The 25593-nt window shown below is 39.3% G+C and overlaps 1 protein-coding gene across 1 annotated transcript in view; it reads left to right on the top strand.

The window, feature by feature from the left end:
* LOC124804959 (histone deacetylase 11) overlaps positions 1-25593 on the top strand; it is an 84674-nt gene that overhangs the window by 17753 nt on the left and 41328 nt on the right. The window contains exons 2-5 of the mRNA XM_047265351.1: positions 4358-4508; positions 4621-4731; positions 6116-6207; positions 11940-12144. Of these exons, the coding sequence (XP_047121307.1) occupies positions 4358-4508; positions 4621-4731; positions 6116-6207; positions 11940-12144 (559 nt within the window). The remainder of the gene's footprint in view (positions 1-4357; positions 4509-4620; positions 4732-6115; positions 6208-11939; positions 12145-25593) is intronic.

Genomic DNA, 25593 nt, shown 5'->3' with positions numbered 1-25593 from the left:
GAAACTTCAATCTGACAGGCTTTTTCTAAGCCAGCCTCTCATTGCAGTCATTTTTTACCTAAATAAAGCATACGACAGTGCATGGGACTATCACATTTTTCTTACTCCCACTCCTGTCATCTTACCGGAGTCCATTCTGAACCAGAACTCTACTTGGATAACCAGTACTTGGATGTTGTTGCACAGTTTCAATTTTTGGGACTGCTCTTTGATAAAGAGCTGACATGGGTGCCCCACATTCATCAACTAAAGACTAACTGCATGCAAAAGGTAAATGCTCTCTATTTTCTTGCCCACACCTCTTGTGATTCAGATCACCCAACTCTAATTCATATTTACTGGGCCCTGTTCTTGTCACCACTAGACTGTGGTTGTCAGGGTTATGGTTCAACAGCTTCTTCAGCTTTGAAATTACTGGACCCAGTCCATCATTGTAAAGTAAGACTGGCTGCAGGTCATTTTCCAGACTAGTCCCATAGAAATTCCCTTGCAGAATCTGGCATCTTACCTCATTAATTCTGATGGTGCCAACTCCTGCTCATTTAGACGATCACCATGTAACATACAATATATCAGTTCTTTTTGCAAACAGGAGGCATCGGTCCCCTGTCATCTACCCTCAGATTGGATTAGTCATTGGTATCTGTGTTGAGGTCCACTGCTGGAACCTGTGTGTAACCTCCTTACAATTTTCTCCTCGTGTTTCAGCTCCCCCCCCCCCCCCCACCCACCTACCTCCCCTCCAGGAACTAAGACTGATCTATTATTTCAGGGGCTTAAAGTTTCAGCCACCCTTAAGCATTTGCTCCTCTTAGTTGTTCAAGAATATTAGGGGGCTACTGCCATTTACACTGAAAGCTGTAAAACAGTTAATAGGATGGGATATGCTTTTACATCTGCTGCTGGCCAGAACAACATTTGTTGCTGGGAACATGTAGTGTTTCTACAGCAGTATTGACAGCTGTGCACAGGCCCTACATTTTATTAAACAGGCAACGCTCAACCATATTTTAATTTGTAGTGACTCAGTGACTAGTCTCCTAGCTATCGATCAGGGTTACTGCTACCCTCGACCATATTTTAATTTGTAGTGACTCAGTGACTAGTCTCCTAGCTATTGATCAGGGTTACTGTTGTCATCGTGTGATATATGCCGTTCGTGAGCTTCTCTGTGATCTGTCTTACTACATGCTCAGCTGTCTTTCCCTGGGTTCCAAGTCTTGTGGTTATCCCAGAGAATGAACTGGCTGGCTGGCTGGCTAGAGAACCAGTTACTTGCTCAATGTTCATTGTGTTGATCCCAGATGCAGCTTTGCTGATGCAAATAAGATCTCTCCTCACTCGAAGATGAAATACCGTCTTGTGGACTACTGCCCTTTCTAATAAACTCTGCACTATCAAGGAGACTGCTGCTGCTTGGTGCTCCTCTCCTTTTTCCTCCTGGAAGACATCAACCATTCTGTTGCCCCCTTACTGGTAGTACCAGATTAATCCTTAGGTTTCTATTATGTAATGAGCCACCCCCACATTGTGGTTGCAGAGCCACACTGACAGTAGCTCACATCCTGGTGAAATTCCCCCTGTTTCTGGCTCTCCATACTAAGCAAGCATTGTCTTCTATATTCTTGGCCTCTAATATTGATGGTTGGCTTACGGACAGTTTAACAGGTTCCTCATTTTCTCCAAGAATATGATTTTTATTTCAGATACAATGTTTCAGACTACTTTTTGGAGCAGGGACAAGGTGGGTGGAGTTCGGGCGCCTCCCATTGCATGCGTAGGCTGGGGGACTCTTGATTATACTTCCTCCGCCAGCTGCCTCGATCATCCCTCTTTTACTGTGTTCTAATTGCTTTTGCATGCAGTTAGCTCTTTTTTTGTAGTGGATGATGTTCCCATATTTATCATTTGAACTGGAACAGTTTGGAACAGTTGTGGGAGGGTCACACCCCACTGCATGTTAAGCCCCAGAGCCACACCCCACCCACCTACTGACCTGATTATTTCTTGTCGTACTTTACTACTGTAGATCCAACTGCTGTCCATTACGATTTGAGTCTTCTCACTTTCACTCTTAAGAATTTTCCGGCTAGAAGAGATTCTGTACTCCATAACTGTCTTAGCTCTTAACCATGTTGGCGGGAGGGGGGGGGGGGGGGGGTGGAGATGCAAGTGGTGAAGTTTCTCTCGCCATAGGTAAGCTGGCACTGTTATGACGGTGCTTTCAGTGCCTTGATTTTACTACTCCTACATACTTCCACAATTCAATCAAATTTGTGTGTAATGTCATAACACCAGATGACCTTTTGCTTAGCTAAGGAACCAATGACCTCGCTGTTTATTCCCTTAAGCCCCAAACCAACTGACCCAGATGTACTGTCTTCACTCCATATTCGATCATTTCATTGGATCCTAAACAGTCTCTTGTAATGGCATATTTGAAAGTAATTTCTTTCTTCTCTGTTTACATTTTTTTGCATTCAAAACATAGCTTTCCATGAAACCTTCTATCGGAAGCTCTTTGCCCTTTGCGACACTTGCTGCTTTCCTACACCTTTCTTCTATATGTTTGAGTTCCAAACAATTGTTCACTCCTCAAAGAGCCAAGTTAAGAAATAGCCATTCAATATGTACACCTGTGACGCACATCCTTACCATAGATTCATGTTTGTTGATGTGCATATTGTAGCCATCAACTAGTGTAGGTTTCATTTCATCAGCCAAATGACTCAGTGTCTTTTCAGTTTCATCTTGTGTACCTTTCCATTCACTAATGAGTTACAGAGCTGTATTTGGTGTAAACTCAACTTACAGTGATATTATTTTCAGAATACAAAAACCTATTATAAGAATTACTAGGGTTGTTTTTTAAGTAAGGGCCATTCGCGCATATAGTCCCGTAGTTCGCGTGGATGCCGCAACAAGCCACCGCGCCACTTGCTGGCATCCTTCCCGTTCACACTGATGCAAGTTGCAGCTCTGTGACTGACGTGTACGCATCGCTGTGCTACTTTATAATGTTTACGATTATTGAATCGCCTGCCGCATGTGAGATACGGTCAGTGAAACGTTTTTTGACCACGAGAAGCCTATCAGCTCCAGAAATTCATCGTCAGTTAACAGAAGTTTATGGCTTGAATGCAATGAGTGAAGGTAAAGTGCGTCAATGGGTTAGAGAGTTTAAAAATGGCCGTCAAAACGTCCATGATGAAGAACACTCAGGCCGGCCCTCTGTGATCACTGATGATTTGGTGGCTGCAGTCGAAACAAAGATTCGTGAGGACAGAAGATTCACAATTTCCACTCTTTCTTTGGAATTTCCACAAGTTTCAAGATCGGTTTTGTAGAAAATTGTGTCTGAAAACCTAAACTTTAAGAAACTGCGTTCTCGGTGGTTACCCAGACTCCTCACAGAGGACCACAAAGGGAAGAGATTTGTCACTTCATTGGACTTTTTGATCCGTTACAAGGAAGAAGGGGATGACATGTTGAGTCAAATTGTCACTGGAGATGAAACATGGGTATCCCATATCACTCCCGAAAGCAAGCGACAATCGATGGAATGGCGACACACAACCTCACCCGTCAAGGTCAAAGCCAAACAGACGCTGTCAAAGCGCAAGATTATGGCAGCTGTGTTCTGGCACCGGCGCAGTGTTTTGCTAGTGGACTTTATGCCACGAGGAACGACAATCAACTCAGATGCCTACTGTGCAACCCTAAAGAAGCTCCGCAGAGCAATTCAAAACAAAAGGCGCGGCATGCTGACAAAAGGAGTTTTGCTCCTGTACGATAACGCTAGGCCTCACACCTCTCAAAAGACTCTGGATTTGATTGATTCTTATGGCTGGGAAGTTTTGGACCGTGCACAATACAGCCCCGATGTTGCTCCTAGCGATTTTCACCTTTTCCGGTACCTGAAACACCATCTTGGCGGGCAGCGCTTCAATGACGACGATGAAGTGAAAGCGGCCGTGAACTCTTAGCTGTCGGAGCAGGCGGCCGAATTCTTTGAAGAGGAAATTAAAAACTTAGTTGTACGGTATGAAAAGTGCTTAAATAAACAAGGCAACTATGTAGAAAAATAGGTAAGAGTGTGTAGAATCAGAAAATAAAAGTTTTTTCACAAAAGTATTTGTATCTTTTTTTTAAAAATGAAAACGGCCCTTACTTAAAAAACAACCCTCATATAGCTGGTTGTGTCTCATTCTGGCCTGTATGATCAGCTTTGCCATTTTAATCATCTCACTGAGAGAGGAAATTATCATCTTATTTAATGTAATATGATTGCACATAGCCTTATGAAGCAGTCATATTGTGTTGTATATTGTGTATTGACGACCCTTTTTAATTTCAGCCAAGCACAGATAACTCCACATACTAGACTGTACATTGAAATTCGGCATAACCAATGGCCTATTGTTTATAGGAAAGAATACAATGTCCATTTTCTTGGTGTAGAAAAACTTCATCCATTTGATGCTAATAAATGGGGTAATATATTCCAGGTATTATACTGTCTGTGTATTAGCTTTGAAACATGGTGTTAAATGTAACTATTGAAGAGTACAACTCGTCAGTGCTTTATCAGAATTTGATGTTATATTTTTATCTGTGTAGTACCTGAAAGATGAGCTGCACCTATCAGAGGATAAGGTGCTACAACCAAATGAAGCTTCACAAGAGGACCTTTTGGTAGTACATACTGCACGGTATCTTCAGAGTTTGAAGGTACATAATTTGAATTTTAAATCTCATTCTTCACCACTTACATTGGATTTTAGTTTCATTGGATACATGTCTATGTTTCATGTGGAATGCTTTATAACAGTGTAACAGTCTTTTTTTTTCTCTGTTATATGTTGATATTTTTTGCTGACTACTTACAGCACTGTGTTTATGGAGTGTGTACATGTTTGAGATGTTGTCAGATGTGTGAATGAAATGCAAATTCTGAACTTTATCATGTGCCTCTGAAAAGAGTTAAACATTAGTTTAGCTGTCAAGGTCCACATCAAAATAGTTTATAAATGCTTTATAGTTGTGTAAGTTTTATGATTTTGGACCTGAACGTGATGTTTTAAAGTTGAATGAGATAACGTGATGAAAGTATTAACAGTAGCTGTTTAGAGAACAGCCGCCATAGCAACAACCAATGAGGAAAGGTACGTAGTCACACTTACTGTTGTGTTCACTGTTGTCATGTCACTCTATTAACCTCAGCTGTAGGTTGCTCCAGCCACTTGCTGACCAAATACTACACACATCACCATGTTTTCATTTTCTCTTTCTGAAAGCTCATTAGTTTTCTTACCAGTATCAATATAACCATGAACTGATATGTGATTTGTAAGAAGTTACCATATGGTATGCTCCGTGGATGCCCCACGATATTCTTCCATACTGTTGCAGAACCCTGGAAGTAAGTGGCAGGAATCTGCATGCTTGCATCAAAACTCTTAATAATTCAGTTGATTCCTCTCAGCATTATAATCTATTCTTTTCACTTATTATTTCTGCAATACCTCTTGTCACAGATTCTTATGAGTATCATAATGATTTTCTGTTTCTCAGAAAATTTTATTTCCAAGGAATTCTTTCCTGCTCATATCCACTTGTGACCTAGTTACTTTTCTCATATTTTTCATTTTATTACTATTTTTTGTGTTTTCCTTCTTATTGCTAAGAAATCAAATGTGAGTTACGGAATTAAATTCTGTAAACTTTCTACTGTTTATTCTAGCTCTGAATCTGTGTGTGACTAGACTAAGTACAACTAATTCCTCTGGTTTGATTGCTTTGCTTTTTTCCATGTCAGATTCCTTGTCGTGAGAGATCTTGGTGTGTTATGTATATTTTGACATAAAATGTCAGCATATTTAATTTGAAATAATCACTGTATCTCTATGTAAAAATGACTAATGAAGAGTTTTAGTGGCACATATCGTAATACAAATATTAGTAGGTCTGAATGATTCATTTGACTAACATTACAGCTTAATTTCCCATAAAAATAAAAAAAAGTGAATGTCTCAAAGAGCTTTTAGAAGTTAGTATTATTAATTGCTCATTTTTCACATCATGGAATGTAACCTTTTATCTTTCATGTTTACAGTTCAGTTTTAATGTAGCAGCAGTAGCTGAGATTCCACTGCTAGCTTTGGTACCCAACTTTTTTGTCCAGTCACATTACTTGCGACCTATGAGGTATGATAAATAAAGTCTTAGTTTATCATATTTTCAGATTTTTGTAGTGAAAGTATTGGATACTCTTGACATATTTGTTGTTAGTATTTTGTTTATTGTAAACTAGCGTATTTCTTATTATATATGAGAAACAGGGAGAGTTGTACATTTCCTAAGGCTTGCTCAGTTTTTGGTTGTGATCAACAACAAAGAAATGGATACCGTATTTACTCGAATCTAAGCCGCACTCAAATCTAAGCCGCACATGAAAAATGAGACTCTAAATCAAGGAAAAAAAATTTTCCCAAATCTAAGCCGCACCTGAAATTTGAGACTCGAAATTCAAGGGGAGAGAAAAGTTTTAGGCCGCATCTCCAAATCGAAACAAAGTTGGTCCATTGTAATACGAGACACAATTTAGGTCGAATGAATGACGCTACAGTAGTTTGGTTCGAGTCGTAAGCTTAGCAGTTAAGCTTTACCAGGTAGCCATTGCTATGCGTCAGGCGCTCCGTCCATATTTATACGGGTACCCTTCCTTTTTCACATGCTTCTCTGGTTTGAATTGATTGCTTATTTTTCTTTGATCTGATAAGTTCCGTTTTCTTTGTTATTGGTGTTTACGTCACTCTAAGCTGAAAAATCATTAATGAACTGTGTCATGCATTGTTTGTCGCATTCTGATAGTGCGTGTTTGCGGCCTGTCGCCGCTCGCGGCAAAACTTGCTTTTGTGCGCGCTACCGCCGCCTTTTTTTTTTAAAAAAAAAAAAAAAAAAAAAAAAAAAAGAGAGAGAGAGAGGAATCGTCTCATTAGCGAAACAATGGCAAGAGACTGCCATTTGTTGTTACTTACACCGCAGCTTTCTTTGATAATGATCAACAAGAACCAAATAATAGACTGCGTATGATAGAAGATGTTCTGAACGAGAGTTTAGCGAAAATTTTTCTCCATTTGAAAATCTTTGCAGGCGCCTCTTTAGTACATTACATTCTGCACAGAAATTAGTCATCTTAGATTTAAAAATCTAGTCAATTGCTGTGCTTCATTTCTGACTGTATCACTATTAGGCATAAGAAAAATACGAATATAAACATGACATGTTTGCGTTTGCTGTTGTCTCACTCTAGTTTCGTAGTTTATTAGGCAGACAGGATTTAAATGAGATAGCAGCAAACACGAAACAATACATGGCAAAATGTTTATATTCGTATTATTCTTACGGTGAAGAGAATACTGCATGTGATTCACAATTCATAAAAGTTCCTATTAGCAACCATCTCTTCCCACAGGTAGGAAAAAATTCAGAACGTAGAGTTGGCCATATTGACGAGTAGAGTTGGCCATATTGACAAACATCCCAAACAGTCTTGCCAGTCGGATTTTTGTAGTACATTAAAATGCTGCTTCATTCAAAGACGAACGATACGCAATTTGCATTTACTTCGTTGTATAATGTATGAAAATGCAGCGGTCGAAACTCTGGGTGGAGAAAAAAGCTCGTCTTCCACCTTTTTTAATTTATATACTGACGCAGAGGATTTGGTGCCAGTATTTAGCTTTGTGCCTACAAAGTATGCCTGTGTAGCGCTACATACATTCGACGGTAGAAGTTAGTTGTGGCGGCACCCACCAACATTTTTTAGAACTTCCGCTTGCTTTGCATTCGATTCTAAGCCGCAGGCGGTTTTTTGGATTACAAAAACCGGAAAAAAGTGCGACTTAGATTAGAGTAAATACGGTACTCAGGGTGGAGTATAGGTCAAGTTCTGGCTAAGAGACAACATAAGACATACATTTTATTTAATATCAATAAAACTTTTTAATATTTGTTTACATTTTATTATGTTATCAGTATAAGACTTTTGACCCACTCTTGTAGGGAAAACAGATAACCTGTATTTGTATACCTATTAATTTCCATCTCTTACACTCTACATAAACTTGAGTGATATAGGCACGAAACACGCATACTGCTGTGTGATATGAAAATTATGTAGCCTTATTACAGTTGTATTTTCTGCTTGTTTTCAATATGTATGGCAGAAATAGCAAGCCATTTCAAAATTAACAGATTGAATGAAAGAAAGTCTGTGATCCATAAAGCAGTCATTATATATACTCATCTGCTCAACTTGGAATTACATTGGATGTGGAATTGTAAAAACTTCAATTTTTTTTATTACTACACTGAGAAATTAATCTTTTATATTGTATGCCAGAAGATAAACAATACAACCAATAGTTTTGGTCCTCTTGCTGTTCCATTTAAGGCTAATGCATGGAAACAAAGACTAGCTGTAAGCCTCTCTGCATTTCTATGATTTTACCACTGGGCACCGAGCGAGGGAAAAATCCAGGAATTTTTTTTTTCCTTGTCCTCATATACACTCTGAGTGTGTTCGGGAGATTGCTGCAGCATTTAAATGCTGCAGAAGGGCACTCCAACAGTGAAAGCACCATCCATCGGAAGATGCTCTTCTTGCCTTCAAATGTGTCAGAAGCTGCAGCCATATAAAAGCACAAAAGCAGCAGCACTGGGAAAGCTTCCTATCCACCATCAAAACTTGTACCTCTCTCACAGGCGAGGACAAAATTATGGTGTATTTGTGATCAACAACAATAATAATAATAATAACAATAAAACAATTGATATTCTTTGCTGACCATATGGTGAAGCTCTGAGAAGAAGTGCCTGACAACAGCCCACCCCCTTCCATCCTTGACTTCTGTCTCCACAGAAAGTGAGCGGAATGTCACCCTGTACTTCAGTGTATGTTTGGAATCCTACAACACAACTTTTTCTGAGTGGGTACTCCTCAGCATACTTACAATGTGCCAAAATAGATCAAATACAGGGTGCTTATAATTAAAGTTCCAGTTTCAAAATACTGTAGAGAGAGAGAGAGACCTATTGCTCAGAATGACAATGAATTTGAACAGCTTATTATTAACACAGGGGGAAGCATCATGGAAAAAAACAAAAGTTAATGAACATTTGATCAATAGATGACCCTGTAAACAACAGAGTATGCAAGCCAACAGATACGCAGTGCATGGCTGTTCCTTAGTTTGCATCTGAGATGCCCAACATGACAGTCTCCTTGAAGGATCACACACTGCTGGTAAAGCTCTTTTACAAGAATGGTGACTGTGCACCAGAAGTCGTGCAGAAGTTCAGGACACTCAAAGGTATAAAAAAAGGTATTGGTCTCATTTTTGCTAAGGGCCTGGACAAAATGATAACAAAATTCGAAAAGACAAGTTCTTTTGAAGTTTAAAGTGGGGGATTGTGGGGTGGGGAGTGGGAAAGCAGTTGGTCCAACATCTGTTGAAGATGTGGCCACAGCATTGCAGGAGGGGTCAAGCAATGACATGAGAACATGCTGCGCATGGGAAATTACCCAGACGTTGGACATGCCTGCGAGCTTGTACATAAAATCCTACAAAACACCCTGCATTGCTATCTGCACAATTACCCATCTTCAGGAGTTGCTCCATGTTGACCTGCCAGCAAGACAAACATTCACTCTGGAATTTTGTGCTCGCATGAAAATGGACAGTGAATGGCTATTGAACATTCTGTGAACAGACAAAGCCCGTTTCCATCTCCGAGGTCATGTCTATAGGCAGAACTGAAGAATATGGGCAATGGAAAATGTACATGCACATCCACTGTTACAACTTCATTCTGTAAAGGTGACTGTGTGGTACAACTTGACAGCACTGCTTATCATAGGGCCATATTTTTTCAAAGAGGTGAGTCCTGGGGGTTGTGTTACTCGTACTGTCGCTGGTAAATGCTATGAGAATGTTTTGCCCACTAACAATGTTACAAATCTTCAATGACGTCAATGTGAGAGTAGGATCATTTTAATGCAAAATGGCACTCCTCTGCTAAATGTAGATCCAGTGAAGTGGCTGCTACAGATATATTTTCGAAGTGCTAGAATTATCAACCATCATTTCCCTTCAACCATCTAGATTACCTGATATTAATCTGTGTGACTTCTGGCTGTATCGTTATCTGAAAGATGTTGTGTTCAGTGCTCCAGTTATGAATGCAGCTGAATTGAAAGTATGCAGGGCACAAAAGTTTCTGAACATGAGCACTGAGACACTCCGATCTGTTGTGGAACATACACTGTTCCTTGGTTTCTTCTTGTGGCAGAAAATGGTGGAGAGCGTACTGAAAATGTCTTATGTCAATCTCACAGCACTTAGAATTCAATCGCTGTTGATCCATTGTGGATATGGGACAGTGCCTGGAGCCTGAAGATGGCATTGATGAGGTGCCGAAACTGGTTGTCTAAATAAAAGTCTCAGCTTAAGAGTGCCGGGAATTTATACTATTCCTTGCGAATGCGGCAAGAATTACGTGGGCCAGTCTGTAAGAACCGTTGCCGACCGCTGCATCGAGCACCAACGCCACCTGAAATACAGGTATTTGGAAAAATCAGCGGTGGCTGAACATAGCCTGCTTAACAAGCATAAGATTTTATTTGAAGAAACCAGAGTAATAGCCCACGCATCGAATTACTGGGACTCTGTGATCCTGGAAGCAGTCGAAATTAGACTTAGCGATAGCAACTTTAACAGAGACAACGGCTATGCACTTAGCAACACTTGGAAGAGTGCACTGGATAAAGAAAAGTCGCAGAGAAAAACTTCTCGCACTTTACCTCCTGATTCAAGGGCTGGTGCTGCAAGCAACGTGGGATAGTAACTACATCTATGGAAGTAGAGGGCACCACTTCACTACGCGCCATATCGCTGCTGCTATGACGTATTCCAGCCAATCAGAGGCCGTCCTTTGCATATAACAGTGGGAACCTCGCTAGTTCACGACAGTCAGTTTTAGCCCTGACGACGACCATGGAGGTAGTGGTCGAAAGCTTGGAGTTTTATCCTGAATTGACGCGGCATGTACACCGAGAGATTTTTACTCAAGAAATACGTTGCGAAAGACTTCGTAGCCATACCAGCTATTCTGGATTGCACAGGTGATAACACTCTCTCTGCAATATATCCTACATTACTGTAACCCTCCTGGCCTCATTCTTCATTACTCATTTTCCGTCACCCACATATCCCCTCGCCTGTTCCCAATCCAAAAAGTACACTGCCTGCTGTTCCACAAGTGCATCCACAGTCTTTTTACTTCTAGCCTTCTCTCCCCTCCCCCCCCCCCCCTCCTCCTCTGTGCCGCTCCGTGTAACCTCACAATCTAGCTGTCCTACCCTCTCTCCACCTCGTCCCTGTATGCTCACGCAAACAGCACTTCACCCTCCTCCACCCATACCCTGCTATCCCTCCCCCCCCTCCCTCCCCCGAAAACACCACCTTACCACTACCATCCATGCTGCTTCTTCCATCATGCACAGTTTCTCTCAGACTGGTCTCTGCAGCTAGAAACAGTGGTCATGTGTATGTGAATGCGTGTGCTTTTGTTGTCTGTTTCAGAAGAATGCCTTCTGACTGAAAGCTTATGCGTTTAATAGTCTTTTTGTTGTTCCTACGTGCAATTTAACATCTCTACTATATGGTAAGTAGTAATCCATCCTTTTCATAATATTGTCATTTTTCCATCCTGGATTTTCCATTGTTTGACATACAGAAAACAGTATGTTTAAAAGAAATAATCAAATTTCTTGCCTAATCTTTAAACTTTTAGTGACAAGTATAAATTATGTATATGTCAGTTTTAGTGACAAGTATATGATTATTTTTTTAATAATGCATTATTTGTTACAGGTATCAGGTGGGTGGGAGTATCCTGGCTGGAAAATTAGCACTGGAACGTGGATGGGCCATAAACATAGGTGGTGGTTTTCATCACTGCTGTGGACAGAAAGGTGGTGGGTTTTGTCCATATGCTGACATTACTCTTCTCATACGTTTCTTATTTCGGCATGGGCGAGCCAGAACAGCTATGATTGTTGACCTGGATGCACACCAGGTATATTGTATTGTACAGTATATTGGCTTCTGCGATGCTCTTTTATCACTTATTTTCTCCTTCTTTCTTCTTCTTTTCAGTCTAACTTCCTTTACTATTTTTATTTAATTTGCAAAACTCAGGGATATGAAGAGATCAGAGATACACTTGATACAATGATTGATTTTCTGTCTCTTCTTAGTAGAGGTTGATTGGAGTACATGGACAACAAAAGGCATGGTCAGATCTACAAACAAGGGGGCATAAAAATTGAAGCTACCACAAAAATCAAGCAATAAACAGAAAGTGACAGGCATAAAAGTCCAAAGTCATATTAATATCGGTAAATAGAAAATGTTCATTAGATGCAGAGGAGGATGTAGGACAGGGCTAGAAAGACTGAAGTAGAGAGGTGGTGGACATTTGTGTGGTGTGTTGATGCCCATCACACTCCACGAACAGCTTTTGATTTGAGAGATACCCCACTCACTTGCCACCAAACATACCCATGTCCTAAAAGGTTTTCTGTCAAAGCAGTTACATCATGCAAGAAATTTGTTGCAGTCACTGAGTAACAGTCTATGTGGACATGGTTGCAATCAGTTTTCTACTTGAATAGTTCTTCTTTTCTGTTTCGGTATTACATTTATTAATAAATGTCGGCTACCTCAGCGGGCCATGTGAATAAAAAAAGGGAACATTCTCCGAAGAATTTTCTCAAAGCAAAAGAACATACTCTAAGAAAGTTCTCAATTTCATATGAATAAAAAATTCAAAGTGTATTCTATGATGAGGAAGTTCTTTCTTGTGTCATCTGTTGCGTCTGGCATAGAACATATGTGTAATCTTACATTTCATTCACCTCACTCAAACAGGTAAACTATTCATTGTATAAATATGGAACTGGCATCAGTGTGTGCTGCAAGACACATTTCGATTTTTCTTTTATGTGCAGCAACGAATTATTAAGGCAATTATGGACAGTGTACAGAAATGCATTTTCTGACAATGTTATTGAATTTTTGACATGCAGGTAACTTTTTTTGTAATTGAAGTTAGGTGAACACATTATGCAAACAAAATTTTAAGAATACATCACATTTTCATGTACTCCAAATTTGAACAATGGTCTGCTAAATAACACAAAAACGTTTTCATTTTAACATCATTTAAAAGGTTGCCTACTTCTTTCATGATTTTTGGGAGGAAAGTTCACAAGCCAAGTAATGTTTTTATTGTTAAACCTCTATAAACTTCTACAGTTTCTCTCTTCAGTATGTCTTTGGGGTAGGTATGTCCTTTTTTGCATGTACCATAAGTTCTGAAACTTAGCCTCAATAGAACTTACTCATCTCTGAATATGCTACAGAGCTTCCTTTAAAAAATGAGAAATGTTCTCTGCTTGTGAGAAATTTATCTAAGAAACTTATCTAGTTTGAATATGAAATCAAAAAAATGTTCTTTGGGTTTAGCAACTTCCTCCACCCTTTCACTCAAGCTAAGAAAATTCTCAAGTGAAGTATATTGCCTGACTCACTTTGTTCATGCAAACCTGAGAATGTTCAAAATTCCAGTTATAAAGTACATTCTCCATTTTATTCATAGGACCCAAAGTTCCTCCATTCATCTCTGTTTCACCTCTTCCATTATATCCTCTGTATTTGTTGTCCTTTTTCTTCTCTTGGCTGTGTATTCTCTACCAGTTACTGTGAGATATTTGGTCTTACTTGGCATTCCATTTATTCTCAAAGTATTCGGCCCAACTCTAATTGTGTTTGTTCTCCCTTAATTATTCTACTTTCTCTGTTCTGGCTTGCTGTCAGTCCTTATTATTTTTTCCTTTTTTATGCTTTCAAACGATACAGTTTTTGTTGTATATTGTTGTTTTAGATTTTGCGTCTCACAAAGTAGTGCTCTCATTCATCCCTGTATGTGCATGTATTTCATTCTTGTTATTTTTCCCGACTTATGTAGATAGTTTACATTCTTTGTCAAATCATTCTTTGGCATTTATACTTAAGAATAATAGTGATCATTCTTCTCAGTACAATATAAACAGCTTGTTGAATCATGCTATATAACCTTACATATTGAGTATTGGTTCTTCTGATTGTGTGTTAAGAATGGTCTTTCATCCCCTTTGGTGGCCTGAATAGCCATTAGATCTATGTTTCTGTATGTGCCCGTTCATCATTTGCCTTTCCTGTTATTGTTTCCTTAGTCTTTTATACAACCCCAGAGGATATGAAACAACTTATTGTGGCAGCCTGCGGCGACATTACACCAGATGTACTGTGGTGTGTACGATATTCATTACGCCAGAGATTGCAATTGTGTGCAGCAAATGATGGCCACCACATTGAACATCTATTGGCCTGACATGTCGGGACACACTCTATTCCACTCCGTAATTGAAAATGGAAACCATGTGTGTACGTGTACCTCATCCCTCATGGTAATGTACATGTGCGTCAGTGAAAAAGACCAATAAAAAGGTGTTAGCATGTGGACGTAATGTGCTGTTCCAGTCTATTCTGTACCTAAGGTCCATCACCGTTCCCTTTGGATCCCTACGTAATTCGGTGCTCTCCGATACACACGATCGAACAGCGGAAGAGTGGAACTCAAGCATCAACTTTAGGTTACAATATCTCCGGATGTAATTAACATTTTACAATGCAACAAACAGCACTGATTACGTATTTGTTTATATGTTCAGATGTGCTAACAAAACTAACGGGGTTCCATTTAAAAAAACGTAGGTTTGTGTTAAAAACATACTTCCGTGCATTTGTTTATGGTTTGTATTAACAAATTACACTAGCCCCTCTCCTCACGTTTGGTCTGTGGAATCGATTCGTCAGTATTTGATGTGGTTTACGAAATATATCCTGCGGTAATGTTAGGTGACTCACCCTGTATACACACAATTCATTTTTTTCAATTTTCATTTTACTTACTTTGCTCAACTTTTTCATTCTTTTTTTTTCCATTTAAGACCTCCATTGTTTTCCATCTCTCTTATCCTGCTTCTTACTTTTATTTACTTTTCTGTCTCTTTATCTTCTCTTGTCTCTATGTGCTCCCTGAAGGATTTACAACTGTTGACAGCCAATTCTTGGAGCCTGCTTGATATTCATTTCACACATGCACCTTGACCAGTTCCTTTGCCTCTCCCAGTGGAATCTCTTCCCTTGATACATCAAGAATTTGAGAGGATTGGAAGTTTAGTCCCTGATCTGCTACCCTGATATAAATTGTTCACAGTTTTCCTAAATGACTTTAGGATCATCCCTTCTCCATCATTGCTCAATCAAAGCTTGTTCTTCATTTTAATGACCTCGATGTCAGTATAATGTTAAACCTCAACATTTCTCCCTTCCTGCTTCCTTGACTCTGGGTAGAAATTTGATTTATGGGTATTGTTCAGTGTTTGTTTGGTTTTTTGTTTTGTTTTGTTTATTTACGATGTACTCCACTACCACTTTTTGTTATACTGTGTGTGTGTGTGTGTGTGTGTGTGTGTGTGTGTGTGTGTGTGTGTGTTGTCGACTGTGATCGTTTGTGTTCCATGATGCTGACAACGATGATGATGGAAAGGATAGGGTGAAAACTGGTGCCAGCACATAGCTTACTACTAATGAATAGCACCAGCAGGGCCACCTAGCTTAACTTCCTCATCCAATTCACCATCAGCAGTGTCACGTGCCCTAACTTTGTGAGACACTGCTGCAGAGAGGTTTCGTATTTAAACCAGGACATTGGCGTAAAGACTGGTGGTCAGGGTTCTTATGCCACCACCTCTCCTCCCCTTGCCAGGAAAATAGTAGAGGTGAAAATTTTTCCACCACCAAGATTCAAACCAGATTACCCCCAGGTAGAGCACCACCACTCAAGCATGCTTTAGCAGAGATTGTTCAGTGTGGAACTTATCCTTAATGCTATTCAAAGTTGGCTTTTCCTTTGCACATTTTCGTCGTTTAATAATGTACCCAGTTTCTGATGGCAGGTTCTAGGATCAAACGTTAAGAAAGCAAATCGGACAACCACAAAATTTGCATCTTTGTCATCTCTAAGCTAAGAAAGAATTTAATAATTTTTAATGATAATCACTGTATTATGAATGCATAAACTACCAGAGGTGTAATGTAGGAAGGTGACAAATGCCAACCAGAATGGATTTAGAAGTCACAGAGCATGCGAAAGCCAACATTTGATTTTTCACATGATGTCATTTTTAAAGCAATAGACGAATGGCACCAGGTATATGCAATATTTATTGGCTTCTGAAAAGTACTTAGTACCTCACTGGCACTTATTAGCGAAAGTGTGATCATAAGGGCTACCAAGGGAAATTTTTGACTGAATTGAGGATTTAAGGAGCAGCAGGTTATTTTGCATTGAATGACATCAACAGCACTAAAGAGGAGATAAGAAAAATGTCTACAGCCTAGGGAATATCACTATTGCCCATTTCATGCAAGGTCCTCCTTAAAAGTAACCAATACTGAACTGACTGTTATCTTGATATGAAGATTGAAAAGTCCTATGTTAGGTTCGCTAAAGTAAAGCGGAAGTTTCAAATTTCGCATTTAAAAAATCATTCACACAGGAGGATTGTACAAACATTCTGTCGTTTCACTGTCATAGACACTCCCACTTGAAGGACATACTAATAGACATCCCTGGCGTAGAGAAGCAACTGAAAGATGGAGTCCCGATTCATTTTTACAGAGAGTAGTCTATGGCATGGCATCATACATGGGTTACATTTACCATAAATCTCCCACCCATCACAAAGTCCCAAATGACTGGAAAGAAGCACAGGTGACTCGTTATATAAAAGGATAAAAGAAAGGACTTCCCCCCATCAACCATGCACCTTGCCGTTGGTGGGGAGGCTTGCGTGCCTCAATGATGCAGATAGCCGTACTGTAAGTGCAACCACAATGGAGGGGTATCTGTTGAGAGGCCAGACAAACGTGTGGTTCCTGAAGAGGGGCAGCAGCCATTTCAGTAGTCGCAGGGGCAACAGTCTGTATGATTGACTGATCTGGCCCTGTAACAATAACCAAAACGGCCTTGCTGTTTTGGTACTGCGAACGGCTGAAAGCAAGGGGAAACTACAGCCGTAATTTTTTCCGAGGGCATGCAGCTTCACTGTATGATTAAATGATGATGGCGTCCTCTTGGGTAAAATATTCCGGAGGTAAAATAGTCCCCCATTCGGATCTCCAGGCGGGGACTACTCAAGAGGACATCGTTATCAGGAGAAAGAAAACTGGCAATATACGGATCCCTTAATTGGGAAGGTAGGTTAGAAAATTTAAAAAGGGAAATGGATAGGTTAAAGTTAGATATAGTGGGAATTAGTGAAGTTCGGTGGCAGGAGGAACAAGACTTTTGGTCAGGTGAATACAGGGTTATAAATACAAAATCAAATAGGGGTAATGCAGGAGTACGTTTAATAATGAATAAAAAAATAGGAGTGCGGGTAGCTGCTACAAACAGCATAGTGAACACATTATTGTGGCCGAGATAGACATGAAGCCCATTCCTACTACAGTAGTACAAGTTTATATGCCAACTAGCTCTGCAGATGATGAAGAAGTTGATGAAATGTATGATGAGATCAAAGAAATTATTCAGGTAGTGAAGGGAGATGAAAATTTAATAGTCATGGGTGACTGGAACTCGATAGTAGGAAAAGGAAGAGAAGGAAACGTAGTAGGTGAATATGGACTGGGGCTAAGAAGTGAAAGAGGAAGCCGCATGGTAGAATTTTGCACCGAGCATAACTTAACCGTAGCTAACACTTGGTTCAAGAATCATGAAAAAGGTTGTATACATGGAAGAACCCTGGAGATACTAAAAGGTTTCAGATAGATTATATAATGGTAAGACAGAGATTTAAGAACCAGATTTTAAATTGTAAGACATTTCCAGGGGCAGATGTGGACTCTGACCACAATCTATTGGTTACAAACTGTAGATTAAAACTGAAGAAACTGCAAAGAGGTGGGAATTTAAGGAGATGGGACCTCGATAAACTTACTAAGCCAATTGTTGTACAGAGTTTCAGGAGAGCAAAAGGAAACAATTGACAGGAATGGGGGAAAGAAATACTGTAGAAGAAGAATGGGTAGCTTTGAGGAATGAAATAGTGAAGGCAGCAGAGGATCAAGTAGGTAAAAAGACAAGGGCTAATCTTAGAAGAACGATTAAGGAAAGGCAAACCTATGTTTCTAGCATTTGTAGACTTAGAGAAAGCTTTTGACAATGTTGACTGGATACTCTCTTTCAAATTCTGAAGGTGGCAGGGGTAAAATACAGGGAGCGAAAGGCTATTTACAATTTGTACAGAAACCAGATGGCAGATATAAGAGTTAAGGGGCATGAAAGGGAAGCAGTGGTTGGGAAGGGTGTGAGACAGGGTTGTAGCCTCTCCCCGATGCTATTCAATCTGTATATTGAGCATGCAGTAAAGGAAACGAAAGAAAAGTTAGGTATTAAAATCCATGGAGAAGAAATAAAAACTTTAAGGTTCGCCGATGACATTGTAATTCTGTCAGACACAGCAAGGGACTTGGAAGAGCAGTTGAATGGAATGGACAGTGTCTTGAAAGGAGGGTATAAGATGAACATCAACAAAAGCAAAACGAGGATAATGGAATGTAATCGAAATAAGTCGGGTGTTGCTGCGGGAATTAGATTAGGAAATGAGACACTTAAAGTAGTAAAGGAGTTTTGCTATTTGGGGAGCAAAATAACTGATGATGGTCGAAGCAGAGAGGATATAAAATGTAGACTGGCAATGGAAAGGAAACCGTTTCTGAAGAAGAGAAATTTGTTAACATCGAGTATTGATTTGAGTGTCAGGAAGTCGTTTCTGAAAGTATTTGTATGGAGTGTAACCATGTATGGAAGTGAAACGTGGACATAAATAGTTTGGGCAAGAAGAGAATAGAAGCTTTCGAAATGTGGTGCTACAGAAGAATGCTGAAAATTAGATGGGTAGATCACATAACTAATGAGGAGGTATTGAATAGAATTGGGGAGAAGAGGAGCTTGTGGCACAACTTGACTAGAAGAAGGGATCGGTTGGTAGGACATGTACTGAGGCATCAAGGGATCACGAATTTAGTACTGGAGGGCAGCGTGGAGGGTAAAAATCATAGAGGGAGACCAAGAGATGAATTCACTAAGCAGATTCAGAAGGATGTAGGCTGTAGTAGGTACTGGGAGATGAAGAGGCTTGCACAGGATAGAGTAGCATGGAGAGCTGCATCAAACCAGTCTCAGGACTGAAGACCACAACAACAACAACAACAACAACAACAACAAAAGAAAGGACCCACAAAATTGCTGACAGACAGTGGTAGTAGAAGTCTTCTGTTTCCTGATGACGTGTTGTACAGGAAAGTGTCATCATTGAGTGACTGTAGGAAGATACAAATTGACCTAGACAAAATATCTAGTTGGTGTGGTGTATGGCAGTTTGCTCCAAATGTAGAAAAGTGAAAGATAATGCAAGCTAGTAATGTTCAAATGCAGCATAAGTAATTTGCTGCTTGAGACAATCATGTCAATTAAATGTGGAGGCATAATGTTGCAAAGCGATAAAAAATGGAATGAGCACGTAAGGTCTGTAATAGGTAAGGTGAGTGGTTGACTTAATTGAAGGCATTCTAGGAAAATGTAGCTCATCTCTTAAGTGAGACCATGCATAGGACACTAATGTGTTCCATTCTTGAATACTGCTTGAGTGCTTGGATTCTTGTCCAGATCAGATTAAAGGAAGACATCAAAGCAACTCAAGGGCAGGTTGCTAGATTTATTACCGATAGGTTCAGTCAGCATGCGAGTATTTCAAAGGTGCTTTGTGAACTCGAATGGGAAAATCTGGAGGAAAGGCAACACACTTTTTGCGAAACATTATTCAGAAAATAGAGAATGGGATTGTAAGCTGAGTGCAGAACAGTTTTATTGCCTCCACATACATTTTATGTAAGGACCAGGTAGATAAGAGTAATTAGTGCTCGTATGAGGTGTGTAGACAGTAGTTTTTCCCTCACTCTGTTTGTGGGTAAAACAGGAAAGGAAATGACAAGTTGTGGTACATGGTATCCTCTGCCATCCTCATATAGTGGCTTGAGGAGTATGTATGTAGATGTAGATAGATTTTTTTTGTGACCCTTGCAGTTCATATTGTATAGTAGTGAACTGGTAGACAATAGTAACCTCAAACTTTTCACAGGTGATGCAGTGGTGTATATTGAAGTACTGTCCAATAAAAGCTGCACAAATATTCAATCAGGCCCTACCAAGGTTTGTAGGTGGTTTAAAAATTGGCAACCCAGAAATATGAATTTTGCACTTCAAAAAACAACACTGGGAAAATGCAACTAGTCTACAAAAGAAATTGCTTACAAAACACTTGTCCAACATGTCCTAGGCCATTGCCCAATTGTGTGGGAATCCTTCCAAATAAGACTAACAGGAGATATTGAACATATACAAAAAAGCACAGCTTGATGGTCACCAGGGAGAGCATCACGGACGTGTTGAATAAAGTTGAACTAGCAGATGATTGAAAGTAGACAACTACAAGTATTCCATGAAATGAATTTATGAAGTTTCAATGCCTAGCCTTAAACAGGGCATCTACCAGCATACCACAACCCGTCACTTCCTTAGAGGTGACAAACATAGAAGTATTTAATCAGTCATTCTTTGCATGCTCCATATGTGAATGGAACAGGAAGAAGCCCTAAACAATGTTACATGCTTTCTGTTATGCACTTCACAGTGGTTTACAGAGTATAATGATGAAGTCCCATACTCCTCAACAGAGCATAGGGGAAGGATGCGGGAGACCTGCACCAGTGTACTAGGCAAGGTCCTAGTGGAGGTGGTTTGCCATTGCCTTCCTCCAATTGTAACGGGGATGAATGATGACAATGATAAAGATGACACAACACCCAGTCATCTCGAGGCAGGTGAAAATCACTGACCCCACCGGGAATCGAACCCAGGACCCCATGCATGGGAAGCGAGAACACTGCCGCGAGACCACAAGCTGCAGACTTACAGAGTATAGATGTAAAAAGTACTGCATGATAATGGTTGATCCAATAGCAATAACTTTAAATAGGATCACATAATGTTCACCTTGAAGGTGGAATAAAATGCTAACCTGTGCTGTCTTTACATCTGTCTCCAACGAAAATCTGAAGAGCACAGTTAATCAGTTCGCACAAAATTTCATCTGCATGCTCTGAGCAACCAGAGACTGGCATAGGAGCCTGTTATGTTAATGACTTAGAAGTATCGGAAACCTGGCTCTAGAAATGAGGCACATACAAAAAAGTTCGAAACAAAAAGTTATTGGCACCTGCAGACGTTTCAGGTCATCTCAGAAATGACTCTAGGAAGAGCACTTTTGGAGAATACAGCAAGAACCTTGGATTTCTTAAGTTTCACAGCTCAGTGATATATAAGATTATCTGACTTCAGGTAGCCATTGTATTAAGTCAGTTGACAGAACTCTTTCACAAGTATTGTGAGATTTGTTGAGAGTATAATACAAGATTCAGGAGTCTAATTGTATACAGAACACAGTGCAAGTGCAGATGGTGTTTCACCTGGTACACGGTGCAGCAATGCTCGTAGGAAACTGCTACCTCAAAATTGTGCATTTTATTTTCATTGGAACATGAAAGCTTTTGTTAATGTGCTGTCAGATATGTGACAGGAATTAAAATGATGACAGCCAAGCATTCCCCAGCAAGCTCTAAAACCCACGGAGGTGCTGAGACGTGTTTGGGTAAAAAGAAAAAAAACAGCATGTTTGCAAAAAAGACGGAACCCATATACCCTAATGACAGATACATTCTGTAGAAATGACAATATGTAGCTGTGAGAGATATGTGGCACAGCTGTTGCAAAGTTGAAGTATGATGATTAGGCACAAGTGGGGAAAATATAGCAAAATAACTGGGAAGAGAACACCACCAAAATATTCTGAACATTAATCTTTCTGATATGCCTGAAAAGAGAAAAATACATTCTTGTATTATGTGACCACAAAATTGCATTCATAAGCTAATAATATTCAGTTAGTTTTATTCACCTTGGCATACAATCTAGAACTTATAACATCAGTATGCCCAAATAGTTATGTTAGTCCATATCTTGGTGAATTTCCATGAGCTGTAGAAGCTGACAACTTCTTGACATTGTAGAAGTGGATAAATTTTTGCACAGAGTTTTTAAGCCTGTTCACTTATAAATTTAAGTGATGATAGAACATCAGTAGCAAAAGTGTTTTGGTGCTATGTGCGAATTACAGCCAATAATTTGTTGGAGTCATCCTAATGTACTAGATTCTGATCACATTTTTTAAAGTTGGCTCAAAGACTTGTGATATCAAACATAAGGGGACAAGGGGATTGAATAGTGGCAGCTCTTTCTTTTTATGGATATGAAACACTTGTAGAATTTGCAGAGCTGCACGTTTTAGGTAGTCCATCTCATCTGCTTTATTCTTATGGTGCTGTATATGCCTCCACAAAGACACTCAGTGCAGTGGATGATGAGAGAAGTGGAACTGATAGAAGATGCAAAAAGTTATAAGTCTTCAGAGTGATGTTCACGTGTATTGGGTCACAAATAATGCTTAGCCTAGCATATAATGCTGTGTACACTGCCACTGTTGTTGCGATTCTACGTTTCCTTGACTGTATAATGTTTTGTGATTGATTACTGTTCTTTTAGTTGTTCAAGAAAATGAATAATGAGGTAGATAAAGCAATCATTAACCCAACTTGCCACATATATTTTCATATACAAAAGTGGATGATGCACAAAACTCAGTGCTATATACTAACAAGGGTAGGCTAGGTTGCTAGCAACCAGAAAGCTGGTTGAACTGCTTCAGTTTGCATTTAACAGCCTCCATCACCCACCACAAACTTTTTGGAGTGTAATTACAGAACACTCTCATTCGTGTATATTTTCAACTTGAATAACTTGCACACAATGAAATTTGCAAGTGCATTCTTACTTTTACTTCTGCACTGACACTCTTACTTAACATTGTTTCTTGTTATCGCTTGAAAGTAGGCATGTGATCTTCTTACGCTGTCTGGGATCAGTAACACATGTGTTTCCATATTGCGCACATCATGTTCATGTTCACCATAGGATCCATAGTATAAGTGTTCTAAAAATAAGTAAAAAAGGAATTACACAATTTTATATTGATGACATTATCAAGGATTCCTTGAGCCAACACACAATCATCTGAAGTTTATAATGGGAAGTGGGGCTTCTTTTAAATTGCATACACACAGGCCAGTTTGCAGCTAGATAACTGCATAACTGATTGATTTCATGTTCAGTATTTGGTGCTGACTGGGAAGGTAACTATGAACTGCCTAGGACTATACATAAAATTTGTCACATTTGCTATCATTGAAAGATGTGACATTCTGCAGTCATTACAAATGTGCTTCATGTTGTTTCAGTGTGGAAATACACAGAATATTTCTTTTTTCATTCTTTTGAGTCACTAGCTAATGTGAATTTTGCAAGTACGCTATTTTTCTTTCTCTTGCCATGACTTTTAAAATGTATCATTAGCTGAATGTTTCACTACACTAATTAAACCTTGTTTTTCTCCCAAAGAAGAAAAATATCACACTGTCACCCATGATATGTTATGATCCATAAGTGTAAATTGAGTATATTGTATCGATAATGCTTTGAGGAATTTTTATTATACATGTTTGAAATGTCTTAGTGGAGGCTAAATTATTATTTTCACGTGGAAATTTGAAAGTAATGCTTGAATATAAATAGACCAACAAGTGAAGAATTTTGCAAAACATACAATATATGTTTACATGGAAAACGGACAGTCTAGATAAACAAGGAGAATGTTCCCCATGTGTAGCATCTTCAAATTAAGAACGTTTGTTAATTAAAATGTTGTGGTTCTGACTGATGACAGTGATCAAGGAAGTACTTAATATTCTTCGTAAAAATACTGACAAGAACATTTGGTCGCAGTTTCTTGAGTAATGCATTGCGAAATAACTTAAGAAAAGCGCTATTAATAATATTCCAGTAATCAGAGTTATTAATGAAATCTTGATGATGTAAAATTTCAGTGCTTTTCTGGCAGGTCAAAAGTCAATGATTTTCTTCCTGAATGATGGTTTGAAGAAAAGAAAGGAAATAGTTCTCAGAAATGTTTGTGGTGAAAGGCTATAGTGAGTGAGATTACTTGGAGTCTTCTCCCATAATAATTATTGCTTTTTATAAAATATATAATGCCCCACTAACTGAAGGCCTCTTTGATTGCTATTGTTAAACACCAGTATAAGTAAGGTGATAAGCATTGTTAATAACTTCTGTTCTCTTTCATTCTCACCATCATTTTGTGAAGTATTGAGGAAGTAATGTACAATAGACTATTGCTCCTCTTCAATAATAATAATAATAATAATAGCACTAGTAATAGATTTAGTAAATCACTATTTGATAATTAGAAGGGCAGCTCAACTCTGAATATACTGGATGTACCACATAAAACCGCTACACAACGCACCTGAGATTCAAGTAACAGTGAACTAATTAAAAAGTGTAGATAATACTAACATTAAAAAAAAAAACATGTACTTACATTTTCATAAGAGATGCTGGAAGTGTTGGCCATGGGCATCCGGGCATCCCTGACTTTGTGTGGCGACATTATCAGCAACATGTTGTTATTCTGCTGGCATGATGTTTTTAATTTCGCTAGCAATATTCTGTTTAAAATTGTCTATTATGTGAAGATTGTCAGCATACACTTTGCTTTTTAGTTTGTCTCATAAATAAAAATCACACAGTGGTTAAGTCTGGGGACCTTGGAAGCCAGAGGCTTCTGCTGAAGTCTGTCTTCGTGGAAAACATTGGTGATGTGGGCTATACTTTGGTTGGATGTGAGGGGTTGCTCCATCTTGTTGGAATACTGCATGCAGCTTCCTTGGCTCTGATGCATAAAAATAGTCAAAGATCCCTTGCTATGTGCCACTGTGGCCGTGCGGTTCTAGGCGCTTCAGTCTGGAACCGCGTGACCGCTACGGTCGCAGGTTCAAATCCTGCCTTGGGCATGGATGTGTGTGATGTCCTTAGGTTAGTTAGGTTTAAGTTCTAGGGAACTGATGACCTCAGCTGTTAAGTCCCATAGTGCTCAGAGCCATTTTATGTAGCACTGTTTAAGCTGTAATTGAAAAATATGGGGCCAATAACGCACGAGCCAGACAGCACATACCAAACATCTTCCTTCTCTGAGTGGAGAGATTCTTCACACAGAATATATGTGTTGTCCTGTGAACAGTATCAGCAATTTTGTGAGTTTACATAACCTGACAAATGAAACCAGGCATCACCTAATGTGAAGTAAAGCAGGGGGTCCAACAA

The sequence above is a fragment of the Schistocerca piceifrons genome, chromosome 7 (assembly GCF_021461385.2).
Source record: "Schistocerca piceifrons isolate TAMUIC-IGC-003096 chromosome 7, iqSchPice1.1, whole genome shotgun sequence".
NCBI lineage: Eukaryota > Metazoa > Arthropoda > Insecta > Orthoptera > Acrididae > Schistocerca > Schistocerca piceifrons.
The sequence above is the reverse complement of the archived record's forward strand: the minus strand, read 5'-3'. Positions and strand labels throughout refer to the sequence as shown.